General features: G+C 41.3%; 1 protein-coding gene across 3 annotated transcripts in view; it reads left to right on the forward strand.

Moving 5' to 3' along the window:
* The window catches only part of ankrd44 (ankyrin repeat domain 44), a 45,384-nt gene that overhangs the window by 17,428 nt on the left and 9,231 nt on the right, over positions 1–18,725 (forward strand). For 2 of the 3 annotated variants that reach the window (XM_073473413.1, XM_073473415.1), the window contains exons 7-22: positions 121–263; positions 544–756; positions 2,247–2,325; positions 2,411–2,525; positions 2,624–2,706; positions 7,705–7,813; positions 8,162–8,230; positions 9,996–10,136; positions 10,608–10,673; positions 11,705–11,816; positions 12,154–12,225; positions 13,032–13,233; positions 15,885–15,972; positions 16,078–16,195; positions 17,982–18,204; positions 18,433–18,520. In XM_073473413.1, the coding sequence (XP_073329514.1) occupies positions 121–263; positions 544–756; positions 2,247–2,325; positions 2,411–2,525; positions 2,624–2,706; positions 7,705–7,813; positions 8,162–8,230; positions 9,996–10,136; positions 10,608–10,673; positions 11,705–11,816; positions 12,154–12,225; positions 13,032–13,233; positions 15,885–15,972; positions 16,078–16,195; positions 17,982–18,204; positions 18,433–18,520 (1,921 nt within the window). The remainder of the gene's footprint in view (positions 1–120; positions 264–543; positions 757–2,246; positions 2,326–2,410; positions 2,526–2,623; positions 2,707–7,704; positions 7,814–8,161; positions 8,231–9,995; positions 10,137–10,607; positions 10,674–11,704; positions 11,817–12,153; positions 12,226–13,031; positions 13,234–15,884; positions 15,973–16,077; positions 16,196–17,981; positions 18,205–18,432; positions 18,521–18,725) is intronic. The other variant, XM_073473414.1, reaches the window with a different exon arrangement.

Genomic DNA, 18,725 nt, shown 5'->3' on the forward strand with positions numbered 1-18,725 from the left:
TCGACAAATCATACTCTACAGACATAAGGGAACATGATTATTTGGTCCAGAAACAACTTCTTAAACAGCTGACTCCTCCTTTTTGTTCATGATTTGTGTCCTCTGGTACGCCCCCTGCAGGTCATCTAGATGTGGTGTGTCTGCTGGTGAGTCAGGGGGCGGAGATCAGCTGTAAGGACAAACGGGGATACACTCCCCTCCACACGGCGGCCTCCAGTGGACAGATCGCTGTGGTCAAACACCTCCTCAACCTGGCTGTGGAGGTCAGGACACACAGAGACACACAGACACACAGACACACGCGCGCGCGCACACACACACACACACACACACACACACACACACACACACACACACACACACACACAGACTGTTTCACTGTCTCAGTCCGCTTCACATTTGAGGAGAATAACACACACTCCCACACAAGCACATGCTCCTAACACATTCATTCATTGTCTTGCATTGTCATAACATTGACACACACACACACACACCTTTCCTCGGCCATAAAGACAGGTCTTGTTTTTACTTTGTCAACAGATAGATGAGTCCAATGGGTTTGGGAACACGGCGCTCCACTTGGCCTGTTTTAACGGTCAGGACGCGGTCGTCAGCGAGCTCATCGATTACGGTGCCAACGTGAGCCAGCCCAACAACAAGGGCTTTACCCCACTGCACTTTGCTGCCGCCTCCACACATGGAGCGCTCTGTCTGGAGTTCCTGGTCAACAATGGGGCGGATGTCAACGTACAGGTACGGCAGTTGCACGTCTGCCTCGCATAAGCCAACACAGCTCCTCCATCTGGTTACAGAGCACATGATACAGTTTTAGCTCTGCTAGCAGCTGGGCATTCATCTGGTCTTGAAGTCCAACTCACTGGTCCAGAGTGAGATATATGAGTTGCTTGATTATCATCTTGTTAGAGGCACTAACAGGTCAACATGTCAAAACTTAGTTTAGTCAGTTATAACAAGAAACCTTGAAATCTATCAGCACGCCATTTCTGTTATCTTCAGCTTCAACTTTGAACTTCAACCTGCAATAACTGCATTTTCTTGGCCAACACATCCATTAGTCCCCGGGAACGTTAGCGTTCCTTTAGAGTCGTGCTTGGCCACCTTGAGATTGTTAGTCAAATATTCACTCTCTTGTAGCTCTATTTTTGGTCTCTACCAACTTCTGAGGGAAAAATCTGGCTCTTTTGTAGCTAAATACTCCTCTGTGTTCTCCAGCTAGTCTCTAACTGCGTCTGTCTGCTGGTTCATGCTGAGCAGGTAGAACAGTGTTTTACGCTGAAAACATGTGCCTGCTGCAGCAGAAAACAACGTTATGTGAGCAGTGGGAGTGAACCAAGATGGGTCCCTTGTTGTAATGAACCTATTACCAGACTCGGCAGCTCTTCTGAGCCTTGAGCTCATAGTTTTGGTTGTCTGGCCCTCCGCTTTACTGTTTCAGTCTCACTGCCCTCTTCAACCTTATTCCCATATTCCCTTGTACCCACTGTGCACTGCCTGCTAGACAGACTGTCTTTAGCAGCTAAGAAAGAAAAGTGTAAATTGGACTCGCATTTACCAGAGACAGGACCTCAAGATTAGGAACTGTTTGTAAGGTCAAACATTGTCATTTGTGTGTTTAGATCTGTTGTGCAACCCATGGTAGCCCAAAAATCAATAACTACTGGTTTAGAGATAGCATGATAAAGTCAGCATACTAGCATGCTAAAAAGCTAAAAAGTAGCATGACTAAGCACGTCAACATGAGAATGTTAGCTTAAATTGCCAAACATTAGCGTGCTAGCATGCAATGAGTAAGCAGGTCGACATGATGTCAGCATGTTAAATTGCTTAACATTAGCGTGTTACCATGCTAAGGCTAAGCATGCTGACATAATGTTAACAGTGGTTTGATTTGTGGACTAGTGGGTCTTTACTCTGATGCCACCCTTCGTCAAACTTTATCATAATATTTAAAACAGATTTGTTTTCTGGTTTGTAATTAGCATTACAGTATCAGGGGCTGACTAGCATAGCTAAAGAAGAAAGGTCTGTATGTAACAATATAGGCCTTGTCCAGTTAATTGTGTAACGAAATAATACGTAAAGAATTAAGATTCAAAATTGGAATAATAAGCAACCTTTACCTCACTCAAGGGTATTGTTATTGCTTGTGCTTCTCAAAAGAAAGGCTATATTTCGTATTAAATCTGAAATCTGTCACATTATTTCTCCTCCACCTTCTTCAGAGTCGGGATGGGAAGAGTCCTCTTCACATGACAGCCGTTCATGGGCGGTTCACTCGCTCCCAGACCCTCATTCAGAACGGTGAGCCTTGTTCATGTTTTGTCTCGGGATCTCTTAAAGTTACATTTGTTGCATATTCTGCATATAAATTAATGTTTTGTTTCAGGCGGTGAGATCGACAGTGTGGACAAGGACGGCAACACCCCTCTCCACATTGCTGCCCGTTATGGTCATGAACTCCTCATCAACACACTCATCACCAGTGGAGCAGACTGCACAAGGTTTGTTTGTTCACCTGTTGAGAAATATATGATTCATTTTAACAATTACAAGGTATCAACTTGAAGAGACTGTTTTCTTTCTGTATCTTTCTCCAAAGGCGAGGAGTCCATGGCATGTTCCCTCTCCACCTGGCTGCCTTGAATGCCCACTCTGACTGCTGCAGGAAGCTGCTGTCCTCAGGTAGCACACCAAGTTAACCCTGAACGTGTAGAAAGTAGATTTTGACAGGTTTGCTGTGAAAATGATGTCAGAAGTTCCTCAACTTCTTCTTTTGCATTTGCATCTTTACTTCTGAGCACTGACTTCTACCTCTTACCTTTGATTAATCTTCAGTGCTTGTGTGTTTTTTAGCAGAACATGATCAGTTGACAGTACACAGGTACACCTTGCTAGAACTAATGCAGTCTAAAACAACAGTTCCGATGTAAATCCTGCCTTCATGAATGTTATAATGTTCAGTTTTTGTTGAAACTGCTTTAGATAGATGTTGATTCAACTGTAGAATCATTTTGGAGACTGCAGCTTGTGGTGCTAATGAACTGTACTATGTTAAACTGACCGGTGTCTCTTTATATTTTGTCTACACAATTTATATCAATGAGGGTAGGCTAAACAACAGAAACATCCTCTGCCTCAGTCTTTAGGCACAATATAAAGAATAAAGTCCAGCTCATTTTAAGAGCCAGTTGGTCAGTTAACTAAAAAGTCAGCAGGAGACAATGTTTCATTAGCCTAATTAGCTAGCTAGCTGCAGCTGATAAAATCTGCTAGTGACAGTTGTCATTTTCTTAAGCAAAATTTTAGTGAATGAATCCTAATCAAACAGATGTGCCGCACTAATGTCTTTACTCCAAAAACATGAACTTATTAAACAGTGGGTTTTGAGCTGCAGCCAGCACCTCTGGAGGTCACTCTCACAGTTGGTCCACAAAAATTTCCCCACCTTTCTGTGGCCGGTGTTTTTGCCCTAGGAGGTTAAAATTTGGCATGGAGGTCAAGGATGTGTGTGTGTCAAGGTGTGTGTTCATGCCAGTTGGCTAAAGGGGGCGTGGCGATGGTAGGGGCCCGTCACAAAAAGGTGCATAACTACCAACTGTATCAACAAAAGATTTTGTGGAAAGGTTGGTCGTGAGCCAAAGGATATAATCTGAGCCTTCAGTCATGGTGACTTAGGGTTTTGTAATGACTGGAAAGAAGTGGGCTCCCCTCAGGGCAATTCAAAATAATTCTGGACATCAATATAGGTTAATATAATAGACTTTACTTTATTGAGCTAGACAGCTTTTTCAAGTCCCTTATAAGGATATTCACAAGTATCCCGATAAAGGAAATTCCCCACAGTATGAGTGTTTTATCGCAATACGCGATGATATGTTATATCCTGACATTTCACACAGCACTTGAAACATCATTTGCACAAAGTGAATATTGCCCTGTGTATGCTTCTGAGTCAGAGACCGCTTTTCTTTAACATCATCTCTGAATGTAGTTTTCAGGGAGGTTTGAGCCTGCTTGTTTTTCTTGCTGCGAACGTTGAATTCCTCCACAGGCACACGTATTCAGCTCTGGCCAAATTCAAGTCACAATGTTCCAGAAACAGACGAGGCCTCACTGAGTCTAATTACTCACTGATGGGACCATTCTCCCTCTGGACAAGAGTGTATTCTATTGAATTCTCCTCTTAGAGCATCAACATTGGTAGTTAATATCTCGTTTACATCTGAAAAGTTTCCTTGTTGCTTTTGGCATTAAATAATTTGTCTTTCCACTCATCCCATATATTCTGTTGGTTTCTGAGAGGGTTTTCCAATACAGAAGAGACTGGTATGGTCAACAAATGTGAAGTAGAAGTAGGGAAAAGACAACAATCCTTTTTAATTCCAGATCCCTTTTGACGATTTCTGGCACTTGTGTCTGGAGGCATGGAGCAGGATGAGACTGGGCTCCTCATGTGGCTCTGCTGAGCTGCTGTTGTGAACAACAAAGGAGTCATTTACATGTGCTTGAGCCCTGTGCAGCTGCAGCGTTGAGTCTAGTCAGGACTGTTGTGAGCAGTTGCGGCCTTAGCTTTTGTCTAAATCAGCTCGTTTTACACCACATCTGAACAACTGTGAAGACAAATTGTAATGATAAAGGATTAAAAAGCAACGCCACAAGACGACAACACAGTCATCATGTTGTGTTGTCATTTACTCTTGTGCAACTGTGATGAAACCATACGTGCATTTCTAAGATAGGTTTATAAAGACTAAACACTGAATTCAACGTCTGCGGGAACAAAAGCTTTGTCTAATTTCCAAGTGCATCTATCTCCAACGGACAGCAAGTTAACAAAGAAACCATACATCAGCATAGCTTGAGGTGTTTATGTTTAGTCTGAAAGTTGAGTGTTTGAATAGATGTCTTGTGTTCAGCACTTGTCTGAAAGTATGAAGGATCTGCTCACTGTTTTCTGGCTGTATTCCTGAGTCCGCACGTAACCACACTGAAACAAATACAAAATACAGAAGGTGCATTCTCTGTCTCCCGTATTGGCCCACTCTGCATTATCTAGTCAGCTTTCCATCTCTAGTCCTAACTCTGGTGAGCTGAAGTGCTTATTTGCCATGTGAATGAATGCTGCACACCAGAGGTTTCACAGAATAACTTACCTATCCTATCTTAACTGAGAATTTATCATTTATCAGATAAATCACCTGCGATTAATTGACTATTCGATTACTTTCTGGGATTAGTAGATAACTGCTAAAATGCAGTATTTGATGAATGCCCAATTGTACACATGCTGCAGCGTCAAGGCTTGTGTTTGACCAGTCACTTGTGTTCAGGGCAGCAGACTCCACGCTTATACTGTAGTTCCTGGACTGTCACAAGTCCTGCATCTGGAGATTTTGTTCAGGCAGGAACCTTGGCCCTGGAACAGAACTGTAAGACCTGTATCGACAATTAACTCTGTCCACGAGTTTGCCTTTCTGTTTTTTTCCCCCTTGTGTGTCCCTCATTCCCCTTGTGTCGTCATCACGAATGTGCCGAAGAAACAGGGAACAGTAGAAAGCATCATATACCTCATCAGACTACATCCAGGAGACTTTAAACTTGTTTTAAAAAGTTAAATTAGACATATAGTTTTTTCCAAAGCTGATAACTGAAGTTACAGACATCTCTCTCTCTCTCTCTCTCTCTCTCTCCATATACATATATATATATTTATGTGTGTGTATATATATATGTATATGTATATATGTATATATATATATATGTATATATGTATGTATGTATGTATGTATGTATGTATGTATGTATGTATGTATATATATATGTGTGTGTATATATATATGTGTATATATATTCTGAGTTGCACATGCACAGTACCGTCAGCTGACTAGGCTTACAACGTCCCTGCTCAGACCACATGAAAGCACCAACAAAGGTTACTTTTCAGAATATCTTTAAGTTCAGTCTCTCTCTCAAACTCAGCGCTGACTGACAGAGACGGATGGAAGGATATTAACAAGGCCTCAACTTCAACACCTGTCATAGCACTGCGCCAGAAAAGGAGAGTAAATTAGCGTGTTCACCTGGGTGTTGTGTTCACATCACAGCCGAGCCGAGCTGGAGGCGATAAATACACCTGACTACTGCAGGGTTAACTGACCCAGGAGTAAATCAGAATATTTACATTGACATTGCACACAAATGCCTGATGATTCATACAACATCACTTTAAAATAATGTAATGGTGTTGCAGGATATCTATACAATAAAAATATTTATGACTGAGTTATGAAATACTGAAAAAGCACAAGAGCTGCTCCTAACTGCAGCCACAGAGAAACTACATTGTTTGGTTTATTTAGAATAGACAGTGTTTTGAGCTGACGAAGACCAGGGATGGAATCAAAATAAATAGAATCAGTATATCTGGTGCGGAGGAAGAGACGTGAGGCAACGATGCTCAGTGAGGGAGACAGGTGCATGCTGTAGTTCTGAAAAACAACGGGAACATAGTTATTGTAGTCTGGCTGCTGGTTTGGCTGATTACCAACAGGGTCAGCAGTTGGAGTTGCAGCAGTGGCTGTGACACACACATATGTCTCTTAGCACGCGGTTGCTGCAATTGGTGCCAAATATTGTACTCCTTCTCCAAGTCATAACTCAGTCAAATGACACCATAGCAGTGTGGGCGGTGTTGGTGGTGCAGGTGACAGGATTCTGTAGAGAGGGAGCCGCCAGTGTCAGACTTTAAAACCCCCTGCTTTAATGAACCAGGTCTTATGGCATGCAGTCCAAACATGTCTAAAGGCAAATGTGTTCATATGTGTTCTGAATGAAGCTTTGAGCTGAGGTCCAAGCAGACGATTATCATTCATTCTTCTATCACAGAATGTATCATATATGTTATAGTCGTGGGTTTCATATACTTTCTGTTACAAAACATTTAAAATCAAAATTCTTGTCGGCTGTGGGACCCTGGGACTAAATCTTTGTTTCAGATTAGGGGTCCTTTAGGTGTACAATTTAGTGATGGATGAACATGGGAGGCTTTCACTTTAGATACACCAAAGTAAGATGGAGAAGAGAAAAAAGGAGTGACAACCTTTTCATGATAAATATAAATATATATGTATTATTTCTATCCATTCATCAGTGGTGGGTGGCTCTGATTTTAGTCTTTTTGCTTGCTGCCAGTAGTATTTGTACCGGTTACACCCTTCAATTAAAATGTCACCCATGCATACAGTGTGCAGGTACAGTTCTGAAATACATAAAAACGTTCAAGGGTTCCTGGAAAAGACCCTGTGCTAACAAAGGGTTGGATTACTCTCAGTCATAACAGTGTCCTAATCTGTGAACTGGTCACAGCCACATCGACATGACAGATATTCAAACTGACCTGCTTGCTGCACCTCCTCCCTCAGTTCCCTTCTCTGTTTGTCTTATATATCTTATACAAGATATATCTCTGTCTCTCTCTGTGTAACCTGTAGTTTACAGATGTTTCTGTGTGTTCCTGTGTAAGCATGGCTGGCATTATGCACTCTCACCTAATCTTCTCTGGTCCCCCGTGCCGGTCGCACTCACACCTGTCTTTCTCTCCAACTCTTCCTCTTTTCTCTGTGGTGGCTGCTGATGTGTCTTGTCTGGCCTCCGTCCGTCTCCCTGCGCTACCCTCGTCAGGTCGGAGGTTTAGCATAATGTGTAACGACTCGGTCCTGTCCGCAGGCTTCCAGATAGACACTCCTGACACTCTGGGGAGGACCTGCCTGCACGCTGCTGCTGCCGGAGGGTGAGCCGCACTGTTCATTATAGGACATATATGACTTTAAAACAGAGGGAGATGATAAAGATAAAGGATGATTTGGTTTGTTACAACATCCCTCAGTGCTTATTCTCATAGTTTTTAGCTCTGACAACTCTACACCACCACAGCAAAGCCTGATGGGGCAACAAGTAGTCAGACAATCGTGTTATACAGTAACTAATAGAAACAAGTGAGACTGTACTAACCCTTACTTTGATAAGGACCGAATGAAGTTATGTTAACTCATAAAGCCATAATTAAAAATAAACATGTATTTAGTCTCAGTGGTCTTCCTGCAGTAATTGTACCGCTCTCCCTGCTCTCTGTGTGCAGTAACGTGGAGTGTGTCAAGTTGCTCCTCAGCAGTGGTGGAGAACACAACAGGAGGGATAAGTGCGGCAGGTAAGAGAATGCATTCATTAATAATATTGTCAGTAGTGCTGAAATAATGAGATAGTTAACAGATTAGTAGATCAACAAAACAGTAAAGTTATAATTTTGATAACTGGAGAATTGTTGAAGGCCTTTTCAAGTTAAAAAAGCATTTCAGGCATTTTCAGGTTCCAGCAGCTCAACTAATGATTTGCTGATTTTCTCTGTTACATAATTGTTTGCGTTTAGTATTGTTTGAACAAAACAAGTAATTTGAAGATGCCACTTTGTGGTCTGGAAAGTATGATAAGCATTTTTTTCTGACAATGTTTATATTAATAAGCAGTCGTTAGCATTTATAAGGAGTATTCCAACATGTGATCAACTGTTTATAAAAGACTACATTGTAGTTGTAAGCAGATGTAAGTGTTTATTTATGTTTTTCATAACGATCCCCTCCAGACACATTTTCAGAGGTAAATTGAACATTATACCTACATAAAGACTTTCAACAAACTTCTATTATCTTGAAATGAATGTGAAAACATGTCTACAGTCAAACTCTGTGTAGAACAAGGTTTTCAGTTGGGTGCAATTACACTCCTTATTTTTAGTGTGTGAATGGGTGTAGGTAAGTGTAGGAAGGGGTGTGTGTGTCTATGAGCCATTTCTTCCAAATTGTTTGAATCACCTATTCAATGCTCCGTTATTCATTATTAAAGTCGGTCAGACTCAACACACTGGTGTGTAGCACAGCACACCTGTTGGTTTGTACATTGGTCATGTAGGTACACAACTCCTATCAGGTTTGATTGGTGTTGGTGTTGACACTGATGTTAATAAAAGATTGAGGGTTGACCAAGTTGCTATTAGTAGTTTCGCCACAATTTTCTAAATACACAATCTACTGAGCCCTTTAGTTTCAGCAAATGTGACAGCATGCAGTCAGTTCTTTGACAACAGTGTGCTGAAGGTGAAGTTCCTTTTCTATTTCCAAATGACAACAGCCTTAACCTCAAACCCATCCAACACCTATTGTCAGATTTCTCCCAACATCAGCGGTTGAGCTCACTGATGCTATTGTGTCTGAATAGGAACAAATCCTGTTTGAGAGTAGCAGCTGGTGTAGCAGCACATCAATGCCCATAGCTTTAAAATGACATGTTCAACCATCCCAGAGGGGTGTTAAGCTCAGGTGTTGTGGCGGCATTTTAACCGGCAGCCGGCTTCCAGCCGCCGTCCTTTGTTCAGGGGTTCGCTGTGGTTGTGATGCGCTCCCATAAAAAACAATCACTGCCTCTTCAATCTTAAACAGCGTTTTATTTGTCGGGTTTGCAGTGTCCACACAACTTAAAAGTCACGAATATCTACTTAAAGAAAAGCCCAAATACAAACGAATGTTGAGAGCAGTATAAAAACATTGTGGCTCTCCCCTGTCGCATCATCAGAGACACCTGTCCCACTCTCCCATTATCTGTCCTCATTTCCTGGGAGGTGGCTTATCACTGCTATGAATTTAAACAGTTAAATAAAAACATAATCTTCATCTAAACAACTATTCATTTGCTCATCAATAATAGTGATAACATTAATCAAACGAAAATAGGCAATAATGGCTCTAATAGGTGTCCATAGACTTTTGGCCATGTAGAGTTTGTCCTGAGTTTTATGTATTGGAATTGGAATTGGAGAAAAAAGTGTGATCAGTACATCCTGGAATTGGTATGCCTGAATATGTTGTGCTGCTGATCTGTGATCTGTTTGTTAACTTTCTCTCTTTCTTGATATTTCCCAGGACCCCCCTCCACTACGCGGCTGCCAGCCGTCACTATCAGTGTTTGGAAACTCTGGTTGCTTGTGGAACCGCCATCAATGCCACTGACCAGTGGGGGCGCTCTGCCCTGCACTATGCCGCCGCCTCGGACCTGGACAGGAGGTGAGGGGCAGCGAGACATATTCGACAATCATATCTACAACTCATCTTATCATCTGTTGTTTCCAAGTTAAAAGAGAATTCCTTTAAGTCGTGTTTTTGACCGTGTTGAGGAGAGAAGGTAGAAATCTGATGAAGCTGCTCATCTTCACACCACTCCTCTGGTGCTGCACTGAAAATCTGGGTAGCTGTCTACTGTTGCTACATATAGAAACCCGATGGTCCACACCTCTGTGTTTCCATGGTAACTGGAGGTGATACCAAGGTGATAATCATGCGTGGCCTCCTGGATTGGCAGCCCCACAGTTTACGATGCAGATGATGCACAGCCAGGCATCTAGTAGTTACCCACTAACTTACTAGCATTAGCAGGAGCCACCACATGAAAGAGGCTGATGTTTGAGTGTGTTAATGCTTCATCATCTTTAACCTCACCTGTCCCTCCTCCCTCCTCCTGTTTTCTCCCCTCTACAGGCGTCGTGTTGCTCTGGAGCCAGAGAGTGAAGGAGTTCAGGCGGAGCGAGAGAAAGAGGCAGCCCTGTAAGTCTGACAGCAACACAAAGAGATAAAGTGTGGCATTTTGACCAAAGCTGTGTCTCAAAGCTGTACTACATACTGATTACATACAAAACACATGAGAAGAGACTAAATTAAGTATACTCAAAAATGGCTGTATTCTTTCTATAAAAGATGCTTAATTCGTGCTAGTTTCAGCTTCTCAAATGTAAAGATTGGATGACTTTATTTGTCATCACAGTAAACTGGATGTTTCTGGTCATCTGAAGATGAGCCCGGGCTGCATGATATTAGAAAAAATTACATTGTGATATTTTGTGTTTCTGTGATATTTACTGCAATATGAAAAAAATAAAGGAATACCCTGCTCAGTTTGATCAATTGATCAATAATGATTGTGATTGGTGGTTGGCTGTGTATGCAGAACCTGCATGTCACTCTAAAGCAGCTCTAGAGTGACATGTAGCGACCTTCCGTGGACCCTTAAATCAGACTAAATGATGTAATATTAGAGACTTCTCTGTAGATTAAACATGGAAAATGCATGTTTTGCTTTTGTAAGATGGAAAAAGTTGCAACATGACACGTTCAAATTAATTTGCCTTACTTGCCGTTGCGATGTCGATGCTGAAACGATGTACTGTGCAGCCCAGCATTGAGCTGTGGGAAATTCTAACAATCATTCTTCACTGTTTTCTGACATTTTATAGACGACATGATTAATCAATTATTGAGAAAATAATTGGAAGATTAATTGACAATGAAAATAATGTTGAAGTTGAAGCCATGAATCAAACTCCATTTGACTCCATTTGTGAGTGGCTATTGTCCCACGATGCAATGCACAAATTGTAATTTTTAAATAATTCTAATGTTTAAACAAGCTTTGCATACATCTGCAGAAATCACTCAGCACTATGTGACTAAGCATTATGTTTACCACAGTGACACAGTGAAGTCATAATGTTGACTCTACCCACCCTTGTAGAGTATATGTTATCTGTGATGTGTGAGTCTCTATCTTAAATGACTGAAATGTTGTGTTTGTGTTCCAGATGTTTAGAGTTCCTCCTCCAGAGTGGAGCGACGGCTTCTCTCAAAGACAAACAGGGATACAGTCCTGTGCACTACGCTGCAGCCTATGGACACAGGCACTGTCTGGAACTGGTCAGTACTCACACACACACACACACACACACACACACACACACACACACACACACACACACACACACACACACACCACATGGAGGACATAGTTGTATTGTTGGAGAGTGACTCCAGGCGTTTTCTCCATCTGTTGGCTGATCAGATCTTCACTTCACACATTCCAGGTCCTCTGCTGTGTCTTGTTACAGTGTTGACCCTGATCTGTGTTAAAAATGTATAAAATAAATTCATGAAAACCTTTTCCATTTGAGTTTGATACAGTATATGGTTGGACTCTTCTTTTTATGATTTTTTGAGGGGAAAATGTGTTGATGTGTGTCGTTCTGATTTGCAGCTGCTGGACAGAGACGACAGTCACCAAGACGACCCTGAATCTCCAAACGCCAGGAGCCCGCTGCACCTTGCTGTGAGTCTCTCTCTCTCTCTCTCTCTCTCTCTCTCTCTCTCTCTCTCTCTCTCTCTCTCTCTCACACACACACAGACACATATTCCATATAAATAGCATTTTTCCGATTATCGGTATCAGGGACTTTTCTGTCAGACTGCCAATAAACTAAAACTACGTTTTTAAACTATTTAAAAACGTGCTCCTAGGCCGCCCCAGTAGCTCAGTGGTAGAGCGTGCACCCCATGTACAGAGGCTGTGTCCTTGCTGTAGTAGCCCAAGGTTCAGATCCGATCTGTGGCCCTTTGCTGCGTGTCATACCCTCTCTCTTTCACCCCGGTTCCTGTAAGCTACTTTGGCTGTGATGCAGCATCCCCTCACACAGTGTCCCACCCGCAACAAAATCTGATTGGTAACACGTCACAATTAATAGCCTAGAAACATTGAATAATCTGAATCTGCAAAGTAACTAGTAACTAAATGTATCGAAGAAATGTAGTGGATAGGACGTATAAAGTAGCAGAAAGAGGAAAATACTCAAGTACTTGAAAATTGTACTAAAGAACAGTACTAGAGTAAATTGTACTTTATTCATTCCATCACAGTTATTCTAAATTTTTACTACAAATGAATATTGGTCCCAAATATAGGTTTTCAGTCTCCTTGATTTCTAATAGTTGGTATCAGCCCTGAAAAAGTCAAATCAGTCGGTCTCTAATATGTCAGTATGTGTGTATTTTTTGATAGTAGTACTGATACAGTACCTATCAATGTGACTCAATGTAGTAAATATTGAAAGTGTTTTTAAAGAGTCTCTGTCGCTGCAGGCGTACCACGGCCACGCTCAGGCCCTGGAGGTGCTGCTGCAGGGGGAGACAGAGGTGGACCAGCGGGACGAGGCAGGGAGGACACCTCTGGCCCTTGCCGCCCTGCGGGGTCATACTGACTGTGTTCACACCCTCCTCAGCCAGGGGGCGTCGCCACGCACCACCGACACCCAACATGGGCGTACCCCTGTCCACCTGGCAGGTGGGTTCACTTGAAGTCTCACATTGTTCAAATGATTTTGATCATGTTTACTGTGTCGTTACTTAGAATTCACTCACCCTGAAGTTACATGACAATATTTCCCAGTTTGGTGGAGAAAACCACCAACTGACCTGCACAGAGCCGTGACCCCTTGACCTCATTCTTGTCACCCAACATCAGTGTTGAATGGGAGCAAATCCCTACAGTCTGGTTCAACATCTGGAGGGAAGTCTGAAACCAGAAGGGTGGAGGCTGTTTGGGCAGTGCCCACATACTTTTAACCAATGGGGTGTATTTCTGTTTCTACATGTAACCACCTCTAAGAATATTTACACTCTGAGAGTAAACACCTGAGATGTCCCAACTCTCCGTGTAGCTCTGGGTAGGATCCAAATATACACAATCTGGGCTGGGTGATGAGCGGAGGAACAAACAGGACTCTTTCTGTTTGTGCTGAAAAAAGATTTTAAGTTTAAAGTCAGCAAGCACAGCGACATCTGGTAGGTTCAAAACTGACAGCAGTTCTTCAGGACTTGAGCCAAAGCACAACAATAACTCTTAATTCACGCGTTATTGTCTATTGCTAAAGTAAAATAAAAAAAATGTTATTGAAATATTACAGTTTTTCTGAAAACTGAACAAGACTGTTAAACTCAAAACATAAATTTAGACATTTTAAATCACATTTTTGTAAAACAAAAACAGATCACATCATAAGCACTCGTTGTTCATCTGGAAATAAAACTGGCCTATAAAGATGGATAGATCGACAGACAGACAGACAGACAGACAGACAGACAGACAGACAGACAGACAGACAGACAGACAGATAGACAGACAGACAGACAGACAGACAGACAGACAGACAGACAGACAGACAGACAGATAGACAGATAGATAGATAGATAGATAGATAGATAGATAACTTTATTAATCCCCAAGGGGAAATCAGGTTACCATAGCAGCTGGTACATTCAAGTACAAATACAGTACAAATATAGAATAAGAAGCAGTAAAGTACTATATACAATATACAAAAAAACAATAAAGGACTATATACAATAAAATGCTGAGGTAGTTATAGAATAAAATAAAATACTGAGGTAAATAAAATAAAATAAAATAAGATAAAATGCTGAGGTATTGAGGAGTAAAGTGGAACATAAGGTGCAAGAGAATAAGGTGCATTTTTATATACAGTAATCATAATTTAAGATTATTTGTGTGTTGTGGAGTGTGCGTTATAGAGTCTGATGGCACCAGGTAGGAATGATTTCCTGTGCCGTTCCTTTAGGCAGCGGGGTTGAATGAGTCTGTGGCTGAAGCTGCTCTTAAGCTTGTCCAGAGTTTTGTGGAGGGGGTGAGAGGCATTGTCCATGATTGCCAGCAGTTTTGCCAGCATCCTGTCCTCCACCACCTCCTCCAGGGTGATAAGCTTAGAGCCAACAACAGACCCCGCCTTCTTTATGAGTTTATTCAGTCTGTTGGCGTGATACCTGCACCCCAGGACACCACAGCGAAGAAGATGGTGCTCGCAACAACAGACTGATAGAACATCTGGAGCATCCGGTTGCTCCAGATGTTAAGTAAAGCCGGCTCAGGCCCTTCTTGTAGACTGCCTCCGTGTTTGAAGACCACTCCAGTTTATTGTCCACAATGGACAAACCCTAACGACCAAGTGTTCACCCTCACTTCTCACCTGTTTAAACTCAATTGGCTTCATTCACTTCAGTCACCTGTCAGAGTATAAAAAGAGGCTTCAGGTAACCTTTACTGTGGAGGAGGAGGAGGAGGAGGAGGAGGAGGAGGAGGAGGAGGAGGAGGAGGATCCAATGCTTCTACTGAAATGTGCGCTGGTTTGAACTGTTGCAGTATCAACATTATGTGTACAGGGGGGACTGGGTTGTAAGTTTCACCCAATTTGAGCTTATTGGAAAGACAGATGTGTATTGTATCCTATTCTGATACAAGGATTATGTCAGTGTAGTATTTATATGATATATTCACAGTATTGTATTACTTTATAATATGACAGCAGTCTGTATACCACATGTAGCACACAATTGAAACCTTTTCTGGGACAAATGGTACATTAAAAACATTCTTCTCAGTTTTATACACTTAAAAATGTGTCATGGCTTCATGAAGCCAAAAGTATTTTGATGACAGTGTTTTAAATGTATCACACCAGCATTTAAATGATGCGCTGTGAGAGATATCCATATGATATCTGTGTGTATGTTTTGGTGGAAAGGATCAGAAACCAGATTCAACATGGTTTTGAGTGTAGTAGACAAACTAAATTTAGTGTCTGTTGCTCATGTGACAAGATACATTTCTGAGTTTGTTCAGATGATTACAATCACAATTTCAGTTTCCATTTTTCATTCATCCTATTTCTGAACACGTGCTGCTTTTAGTTTCACTTATTTAACAACTTCTCTGTTTACATAATGGATTTCTGCTTATCAGTTTGTTAGTTGGAAATATTCGTTATGGTTTCTGTTCTTTTTAGGATTTTGGTTCTTATTTCCTGCTGTGGTGACACCACAATCATCACAAACTTTCCACTCTCAATGAATGGATTTGTCCTCTGACTGACTATAAATAAACATTTCTGTTGCACTCTGCTTCTTGTTCTCTTCCCCCAGTGATGAATGGTCACACGACATGTGTGCGCCTCCTGCTGGATGAGTCGGACAGTGCAGACCTCACAGATGCTGCTGACTCTCAGGGACAGTGAGTGATCCTCCTTTCTTCTGTTAGGTTTCTTTTTCAGTTTTCCTTGTCAGTTCCAGTTTGTTCACTGTGTCCTGTCTGTCTGGCACACTTCTTCGTCTGCAGGACTCCTCTGATGCTGGCGGTGGCGGGGGGTCATGTTGATGCTGTGTCGCTGCTGCTGGAGAGAGAAGCCAACGTCAATGTGGCCAATAAGCACGGCCTCACTGCACTGCACCTCGGGGTGAGCATCACACTGCATGAAAAGCCTTTTAGGTCTGACTGTCTGCCAATGTTTTTTGCCTTTATGGAGACTGAAGTGTGCCACCAGAACAATTACAGACTTTATCAGTGATTGATTATAACAACTGATAGATTTTAAAGAGTTTTTGTAATATTAGTTTAAATAAACTCAAGAACTATCTCCTTAAGTGAAGTGAAGTCTTTATTGTCTTTTAAACTGAGATTAATATTTTATGTTTACATCGTATCACAAAATAATCTTTCAAAGTCTTTGAATGCTGTATCACTTTACCACTGGCACCCTCCAAACTCTACATGCTGACGACACTAACCTCTGACCTCTGTATCACTGACCTCTGGACACCTCTACAGATGAGGTCAACAGGCTTCATACAAGAACATTTTGGATTAACATCCCAAACCTCTGTATTTATTCCTGTGAGGTTAGCTAATAGCCTGAAGGCCACCTACTTGAGGTGCATGTTCATTAGGTTTCATTAGGTAACTTATAAATATTGTCATTATTGATTAATCCCTCAATTATCTTAATGAATAATCTATTAATTATTTAGTTATTTGTAAAATGTAAATGTAAAAAAAAAAAAAAAAAAAAGAAAAAAATTGAACAATGCTCATCACAATGTCCTGGAGCAAAAAATGATGTCTTCAAATTGGTTTTTGGACTATTGGTTGGACAAAAGAAGCAAAGACTCTTCATTTACTGTATAAATGACAAAGAAAAGCAGCAGATTCTCACTTTTAAGAAGCTGGAAGCAATTTTTCAAGCAAATGTTTACCTGAAAAATGTATTTAAATGATGAATAGATTGCATCTGTAACTGGCATAATTGAAGCCAATGTTCTGCCTTGTTTGTGGGCAAACTTAATTTACAAAATGTCACCAAAGAGTAAAAAGAAGAAGTAGAACACTACTGAGCTGTGGTCACATCTGTTCTTTTATCAGCATAGTTATATAGTAATTCATGTAGGGCTGCATGATATGGTCAAAACAAATCATATTGCAAATATTTCAACAGATATTGTGACTAATATATGTGAATATAATTTGACTTGACAGTTGTTGTAGTCTGTAACAAACAAAACCTTTTCTTACATCTGGAGGATTTGTAGAGAGATTTGTAGGCCAGGACATCTCTGCAGCTCTACAGTACTTCATTATAATGTTTAACCTTATCAAAATATGCTGCTTTTGCTATTTGACAAGCACTTTAAATTACACTATCACATTTTGATTAATTGTGCAGCCCTAAATTTATGGTGAAGTGAGGTTGACTTCAGGTCAGTATTACATTTACTGAGTGAATCTAATTTGGTTTGTTAAAAGTGTGTTTGTTTAGCCCATGAAGTACTTTTAGTGCATATTTTACATGACTGCAGACCAAATTTCAGAGCATTCCTCAAGTCTTTCTAATGGATGTCTTGCTGTTTCAGCGAGTCATTATTAGTTTCTTACTTTGGACAACCGATTCTCAAATCTAAGATGTTCTTTAATGCTTAATGTTTATTTAGAGTAGATAAAGGTGACTAAATGTTCACTGTGATGGAATACTCTTTTATATCGCACAGACAACAATGTGAATCAGCCAGGAAATGAACCGTAAGACTCTGTGTTAGTTTTTATAAAATAGGCCCTAACCTTAATCTTCAGTCTTTATAAAATAGTTGATTATAATATAACACAGCTACACAAACTTTTAGGTAATCAGCTAAAACTTGTGAAACCAGCAGTACGGTTGATTTAGCTTGATTCTGATCTCCTCCCTCCAGCTGCTGTGTGGTCAGGAGGAGTGTATCCAGTGTCTGTTGGAGCAGGAAGCCTCGGTTCTCCTCGGGGACTCGCGAGGTCGTACCTCCATCCACCTGGCCGCCGCCCGAGGCCACGCCTCCTGGCTGAGCGAGCTGCTGAGCATCGCCTGTTCTGAGCCGCCATCCCTGCCCCCGCTGAGAGACCACAGTGGATACACACCGCTGCACTGGGCCTGCTACTACGGTCAGCATCAGACTCCTCATGCTGTGACATACTCATAGATATCCTCAGTCTGCACTGGATTATTTTTTATCATTCTTTATAGTTTGTTCTTATTTCTGCTAATGTAGTAGCAAAATAATAGTGTTTATTATAAAGTGATTGTAATGTACGATAAATCAAACTACACTTGACTCCAGTGGAAAACCTTTTAATGTTTTTTTCCAATACTGTGTGTGTTTGTGTGTGTAGGTCATGAGGGCTGTGTGGAGGTTTTGCTGGAGCAGAAGGGCTGTCGCTGTATTGATGGGAACCCCTTCACCCCGCTGCACTGTGCTGTGTAAGCCACACACACACACACACACACACACACACACACACACACACACACACACACACACACACACACACACTGAGCATTATTAATGATGATTGTTTTCAGTTGATGAAAACCAATTTATTCTGAAAACACGTCCACTTGTTTGAAAGGATTACTATGTTCATACTAAGACTTGAAATAATGATTAGTTTTGCAATCAGTTGAT

The sequence above is a fragment of the Pagrus major genome, chromosome 9 (genome assembly GCF_040436345.1).
Source record: "Pagrus major chromosome 9, Pma_NU_1.0".
NCBI lineage: Eukaryota > Metazoa > Chordata > Actinopteri > Spariformes > Sparidae > Pagrus > Pagrus major.